Source organism: Anser brachyrhynchus, assembly GCF_964034855.1.
Source record: "Anser brachyrhynchus genome assembly, chromosome: 15".
NCBI classification, from domain to species: domain Eukaryota; kingdom Metazoa; phylum Chordata; class Aves; order Anseriformes; family Anatidae; genus Anser; species Anser brachyrhynchus.
In genome coordinates, this window is record NC_137733.1 from 8,041,166 (window position 1) to 8,048,449 (window position 7,284).

At 39.5% G+C, this 7,284-nt stretch overlaps 1 protein-coding gene across 3 annotated transcripts in view; it reads right to left on the reverse strand.

The window, feature by feature from the left end:
* Positions 1-7,056, reverse strand: part of SNX29 (sorting nexin 29) — a 138,790-nt gene extending 131,734 nt beyond the window's left edge. For all 3 annotated transcript variants that reach the window (XR_013939797.1, XM_080557310.1, XM_080557311.1), the window contains exons 1-3: positions 6,914-7,056; positions 1,927-1,991; positions 1,100-1,152 (exon numbers count right to left, since the gene is read on the reverse strand). Coding sequence is in view for 2 of the 3 variants with exons in the window: in XM_080557310.1 (XP_080413436.1) it covers positions 1,100-1,152; positions 1,927-1,991; positions 6,914-6,920 (125 nt within the window). In the remaining variant the exon portion in view is untranslated. The remainder of the gene's footprint in view (positions 1-1,099; positions 1,153-1,926; positions 1,992-6,913) is intronic.
* Between the last annotated feature and the right edge of the window lie 228 nt (positions 7,057-7,284).

The window sequence follows — 7,284 nt, forward strand, 5'->3', positions numbered from 1 at the left end:
CTTCTCTGGGCAACCTGTTCCAGTGTTTCACCAAGCTCATTGCAAAAAATTCCTTCCTCATATCCAATCTAAATCTCCTCTCTTTTAGTTTAAGAACATTGCCCCTTGTCCTGTCACACTACAAGCCCTGGTAAAAAGTCATTCTGCATCTTTCTTACAAGCTCCCTTTGTATATTGAAAGGCTACAGATACATGAAGCCTCCCCACCCCTTTAGCAGCAAATAACTGTTTTGCTGGCTTTCCAGAAGCAATGAAACCACATCCTTAGACATGTTCTTAAAGACTGCACTGGGAGGAGACTGGAAAGGAAGATTTTTATACATAATTCGTAAGTGGTCAGTGCATTTTGGGAAAGTTAATTATCCAGAGTCAAACTTACAGGACATTAAAAAGGGGAAAATAAACAACTGCATTTAATCCTGCAGTTTTATTTGAGATTCTTTGATAGGTCAGATTCTGAGAAAACATGATACAGAAACACTGCAATTCTTGTCTGCCAGTTTTCTTAAAAACCTTTGAAACCAATAAGCCATATCCAACAACAGATGCAACTAACAGGAATTAAATGACACTTTTTTGACTTGCAGTAATAAAAAGAAACAACCTGTCATACAGAAAATGAAGGAAAACAGGTTTAAATGTGTCAGGAATAAGGAAAAAAAGGAATGAAAATTTTCTTTATGAGTATGTGTTAAACACACTTGACACTTAAGCATCAAGCTACACCAAAGAGAGTCATATAAGGTAACAGACACAATCATTTTAGGAGAGTTTTCAGAGAAAATAGCCCCTACTAGTCTCATGTTCAAGCCTAAGAATTCAATGCTTTGTCATTAACTCTACAGCCACTTAAACATTTGTAACTTCATATTGAAGAATCCTCTTTGTTAAACTGTCAAATTCACGTAACAAGATGAAAAATTCAGAGTCCTGGGTTAGTGTTTACATAAACAAAAGGAACAGTGGTTTTTATTTTGTGTTTTTGTTTGTTTTGTGGTGCTTTGGTCTTTTTTTTTTGTATCAAGTTTTTTGTGCCCCCTGGTTTAGGTCATTATGATACATAATCTAAACATATTAACAGTTTCTTAGACTACTTTACCTGCTATCAGAATCTGAAGCAATTTCTTTTCTTCCTCCAAATCGTATTTGACACTGAAATAAATAGATTTTAAGAAGTTTTTGTTACACTAGGACACTCAATATGCTGAAATACGTCCATTTAAGAATCAAAAAGGAAACAAAATAAAGTGCAAAAGAGAGTATTGGCAAATACAACCTGCAACCAAGAAGTGCTTTTTATCATCATGCTCCACTAACAGACTACTCCTGCAGTTCACATAATTCTTGCTAGCCAGAACAACACACCTCCACTTCCCAGTGGAAAAGAAAATATTACTTTTGAGTTTTAAATGTATACCCACAAAAACAAACAGTGAATCCTACTTGGCTCAGTGCTACAATTAAAGAAGAATCCAACTCTATAAAACATATGGTTGTCTAACTTTTGAGGCATTCTTTTAGCTCACAAGCTCTCTTAAACTGAGTAAAATCTATGAAATTCTACTTGCTAAACTTCACGTTGATACAAAAATCAATCTCATCTTTACTGTATTTTAACCCATTCATTAAAATCCTAGTGTGAAGAAAAAAAGCTGCTACTGTAACGTTATCCAATTTAGCTTTGCAGGATACTACTATTTAACTCAGACATAGAATAAGTATTGCAAATATAATTTGTCTATGCAAGAATTTTAAACAAGCACTGCATAATACTCATTTGCTAGCAGATACACAAACTCAGTAGTACTGTATGCAAGACAAGATTTCTTGTTTATCTGGTAAGAAGACAGAAAGACAGACAGACAGAGCCTGCCAGTACTGACAAAACAGTATGTATACTGTAGAAATATTAATTGGATTTCTCACCTGTTTAACTGCATCCAGTAACCGTTCTAGAAGAAACTGTCTTTTAGTGTCATTGTTCTGTGAAACTGAAAAATCAACAAAGTTATATTATTAAGTAAACACTGTTTTGAGAAAAGTAGATTGAAGTCAACATCAGTGTTGTGAAAAACTTTCCTCATATGCCAGTTATTCCATTAAATTTATTAATGTATTTTCTCTAAGTAAAATGATGTGGTATAAGCCTGTATTTTGATGTTTCAAGTAGTGTCTCTCTAATATGCAGGAATACTGTTTGAAAAACAATCTAAAGTCTTATTTTTAGTAAGAGCTGTTTCATGATACAAGGTATACTGCAGCAATATCAAAAATAATTTAATTGTGTGCAGGCAGCACAGCTTGCTCCTACCTTCTTAGCACAACCACCTGTGGGGCCATATTGCAAGGCTGGAACTGACCTAGTTTAAGATTTTTTTTTGGTTGGATTAGGTGTATGATGCAGCTCACCCTGCAACCCCATAAATTCTCATACTGGGACAACTACCGGTGTAGTATATCATCACAGCACAAGAAAAGAATAGAAAATGGGAAAGAGACAGCAAGAATACCCTGTTACTGCCAAGCAACCTTACTGTAGAAAGAGTTTTAAGTTAGGTGAATGGAGAACTATTATTATGATAAAGCCCTTAAAATTTAGCTACCAGCACAGCCTTCTGCCAGATTAAAACCTGTAATACATAGTTTGTGACTGCACAAGCAACCACACAACATGACAACAAATACCATACTTTGCTTGTCTAAACACGCTTCATAAACTCATGTGAATATGTACAAAACTTGTCGTTTAATTAACCTACATTGTGTCTACCATTTTTTATTCCGAGCTTGGGCTCAAAACATCCCTCAAAAACATCTCTGACCTGCCTGTAGTTAAAGTCGTCCTATTCTCCTTTTTCTCTCAAAGGACATTCAATTAATATATGCACAGACTGAAAGCCAATTACCAAAACTCAGCAAGTTTCTCCAGATACTGAAAATCAAACAGCACGCAATAAGACCTCTAGTAAAGAGGGATATCAAACATACGCGACTCCACCTCTTGCTGGCCAGCACTGCCAGGTGCCAGCCCCAGGATTTCCTACCTTCACAGGGGCTCTCTTCTATCCCAGCAAGAGGGCAAAGAATTTGTCCTACTGAAATTACTCTTTGTTGCAACTTAAGCATGGGGCTAGGAGCGGGGCGGGGGGGGGGGGGGGGGGAGGGGTGTGTGAATCTGTAATACACATGATGCCTGAATAAAGAAAACAAGAGGAAATATTCACAAGGCTTATTTGTCTGATTACAGGGAATTCTCAAGAAATTACACTTCCGATTCTGAAGTCTGACTCAAACTGTGCAGACATGTGACATGTGAGGTTTGGTTCTGTTACTCAAATACTCCAATGTGCACAAACAGCTGAAAACATACACAACGCTCAACACTAGCACGGGACACCAGAAACAAACCCTGCACCAAGTAGGTTCTAACTTCCAAACAGTTATGTCATTATGAAGAGAACGCTTAATTCATATAAACCTTACTACTCTATTGTGTGCTACTTCAGAAATCAGTCTTAAAAAAATCATGCTCAGCGTTCTTATCATGCACACATCGCCAAGAATGGAGACACGCCCCTATGCATCTACTGCCTTATAATAAATCCCAGAACTGTAAAACAAAGAAAATGATTAAATCCCAACTTTTAACACAACCCTTTATAAACAGCAACATCAAACATACACAAACCTGAAGATACTCCACACTGTTTCAAACTCCTTCCTTCTACAGTCTTATGCTATCCGTGCACCTGGGAGAACGGGCGTAACGCGACATTGCTCTTTACATGAAGTTTGAGACTACTTCTAAACAAATGCATGTAATTAATAAGTCCCCAATCCAAAAAACATCTTTCAAATGAAAATATTAATTATGTGGGTTAAGTTTGAAATTTAAAAACTGGATTGCACTTGGAATACAATCTCTTTGGCACCTTTGTATCTATTTGATAACATGGAAATGGTTTGTAACTAGATACTAGACTCTGAACATAGAATACAGAAAACCCACAGAAGATGATCACTGTGCTAATTAATGTTCCAGAAGACTAAAGAACATGATATCAAACAGCCTTAAATTTACACAGAGTGCAGTACAACGTCTATTTTGTCCTTATTGTACTTAAATTTGGGCTAATAACAATTATGACTGAACGTGATTATGACTAATGATTTCCATAGCTAGTTCAGATCACCTTCACCGTTAACAGGGTTAGTAGGCCGCTGAATGTCCATATAGAAGGCTGGCTGAGGCTGCTGCTCAACGCAAGCCTGCAGAACTCAACTATTGCTCTGTTTAACACAAAGTTCATTGGTAGATGAAAAATAATATTCACAAAGCCTTTTTTTCTTAGAAATTGAAACATTAAGATTGCTTTTTTTCCCGTCCAAGCATAGGATAGGTTTTCTTCTTTGCAATAAGCCTAGAAAATGTCGTACTCTAACAATATTTGTAACAGGTACACAATTTTTAGAAGTTATCTTTGTCTCAATTAGATGGAACGTAAAAGCAAACCTCTACCAACTCTATTACAGATTTATCTCTTTTGCAGTCTTCATGATTTTCTAAACAGTCTTCAAACAAATAACATATATTCACATGCAAAAAGTACCAGCTGAGTGTGATCAACTCTAGTTAATTTAAAGAATAACAGCCTATCACAAACTGAGCAAAATACTCTTCTACTGATTGAGAAGAGCAGTAAAACCTCCAATAACACACATAGAAATACAAAACATATAATGCAAAAAAACAGCATTACTCAGAAGGCTATATTTAGACTAACACAATAAAAAAGGAAGTTCATACATATGTCTAGAAATAATTGTGAAAACATAAGTATAAAATAGCAAAAACAAGAGCCTCCTCCTATCTCCAACTGTTCAGTCAAAAAGTTAAAAAGAGCCTCAAGTCCTGCACCTGCCTTTGTAACCCTGCCATTCTTCGCTGTTGATGGTCATGTTTTCCTGTTTTCAAAATAAACTTCTCTCCATGCTGTGACAGAAATATCCACACATACAGCAGAAGAAATTCACTACGCAAGTACAGGAAAACAGGATTTCCATCCAATTCTTTACGAGTACGGTTGTCTTCATCCCCGTATGGTTTAAAAAAAAAAGAGACTCAGGATGCTCTCACATACTTCTTGAAGTCTTAAATGTAAAATTTCAGCCTGTAACTGCTTTTGCTTGCTCTAATACGTTCTGAGGATACAAGCCAAAAACAACCCCAGGCCTGATTTACATACTACCTTGTAGTACTATACTATTATGATTCCACTGCCTCATACTGAATTAGCCTTGTTTTTTGTGCAAAGCTGTCATAAAACTGACAACGTCCCTGATTTTTGACAAGTATATAACTCTACTACCCCTGTGTAACTTCCCTTGAAAGTTTAGTTTTTTCAACACTGTCCAATAAAACAGTTGTACGTAATTAATAGGTGTTATTAAGAAATGCTGAAATCAACAGGAAGTTGCCTTCACATCCACTAGAAATACACCGTAGCTAAAAAATATGTATGCTATAAATAGATAATGGCCATTAAGGAAAGAGGTCTTATACCTATATTTTAGGAGCAATCCTTTTAATTTTCAGGTCTAAAATTGGGGAGGGAAATAAGTATAGACCATGGTGTTAAGTGGTAGAAAATTCACATAGGTCTTGGCAAGGGCTACATACAAGTAGGTTAGCCAAGCACTTGGACTACTAGCCCTAATGTCACATCAGACATCATTATTTTTAGGCAATTAAATATTTTCTCTCCCCTTAATTCTGTATTTTTTTCAATAACTACACTATGAGGCTTTCTTTATGCCACAAGAGGTGCCACCTTGCCTTTGAGTCACAAAACTGAATTGAAATGGAGCTCCCAAGTCACCTAGCCAGACTTAGGCACTGATTTGCACAAGGCCACTCCCAGCCTGAACTCATCATTGAAGGGCTGAGGTTTTCCATATGAAAATACTGACTCTCGAGAACTTCAGAATTAGGATCTAGTCTACAGTTTTAAGACGTGAAACATTCAAGAAACTTTCTTCTTCCATGGTTTGAGAGATTTGACTGCTACTTGCATTTTTCGCAATGCTAATTTACAATTTTCCCCACAACAATCTCTTTTTTCTTCATCTCTTCTGTAGTATTTCGTTTTCTTCTTACCACAAAGGTGAGAACAAAACAGAGAAAAATACAGCTGTTTTCATTTTTGGTTTCATTTTCAGAAATGGCTGCTATTTCCTAAAAAATATAATGTTTAGGTAATTCAGTTGGCACTTCAATTTTTTTTCTTAGCATCTTTGGGAAACAATCTCACTATGCCTCAAATCAGGATGGAAGAAAAAGCTATGATCCAATTCTCAGTGCAGATGACGCTCAGGGTTGGAGATGACATCCATCACTGAAGATGTAGAAACAGAGCCATGAAAAGTATTTTCTAAAGCACCTCCCCTTCTTGGGGGGGGGAAAAAAAGAAAAAAAAAAACTTATCAATGTGCTTCAAGACATACTAAGTGCCACTGATGCTATCATATTTACAGCACAAACCTGCTGTCTGTCAGAATGGACTGTCAGCCCAGTGCCTGCACCCCAGTCACCCCGCCAGGGCTCACCAACTGCACGTTAGAAAGTCTTTATTTTTTGGGGGGTTGCTTCAATTTACTTTTGGCCGTTTATTTCCTCAGAACATCCCTGAGTCCTGCCGAGATAAAACACCCCTGAGGGGGCCGGAGCAGCAGCGGGGCACGGTGAGGGGGACGTGAGGGGACCCTTACCAGGGACCGAAGCTCCCCGCTCCCGCCGCGGGGGAGCACGGCCGGGAAGGGGCCTTTCAGGGGACCTCGGGGCCGTTCAGGGGACCCCCAGGGCCACCTCAGCCCCAGCAGCCCCCCCAGAACCGGCCGGAGCCCCCTCACTCACCGCTCATGGTGCCCGCTGGGCTCGCCACCTCTCCGAGCCGCAGCCGCTCCCTCACTGCCCGGAGCCGGGCCGGTCCCGGCACACGCTCCACCCCGGAAAGCCGCCCCCCAGCCGCTCCGGAAGATAAACACGGCGTGGATAAACGATGGCTCCGTAGCGGCTGTCGCTTGCCAAGCAGGGCCCTCAGCGCCCCCAGGGCCCGCCCGGCCCCGAGCGCCGTGAGGCAGCAGCCCCGCGGCTGAGGGGGCTCTGAGGGAGCACTGAGGGAGGCGAGGCAGCAGCGGCGGTTCGGGGCGCGATCGCGTTCCAAAAGCGGTCCAGGGAGTTTGAAACCTCCTTCCAGAACAACTGTCAGAGCTGATTTGAGGCTT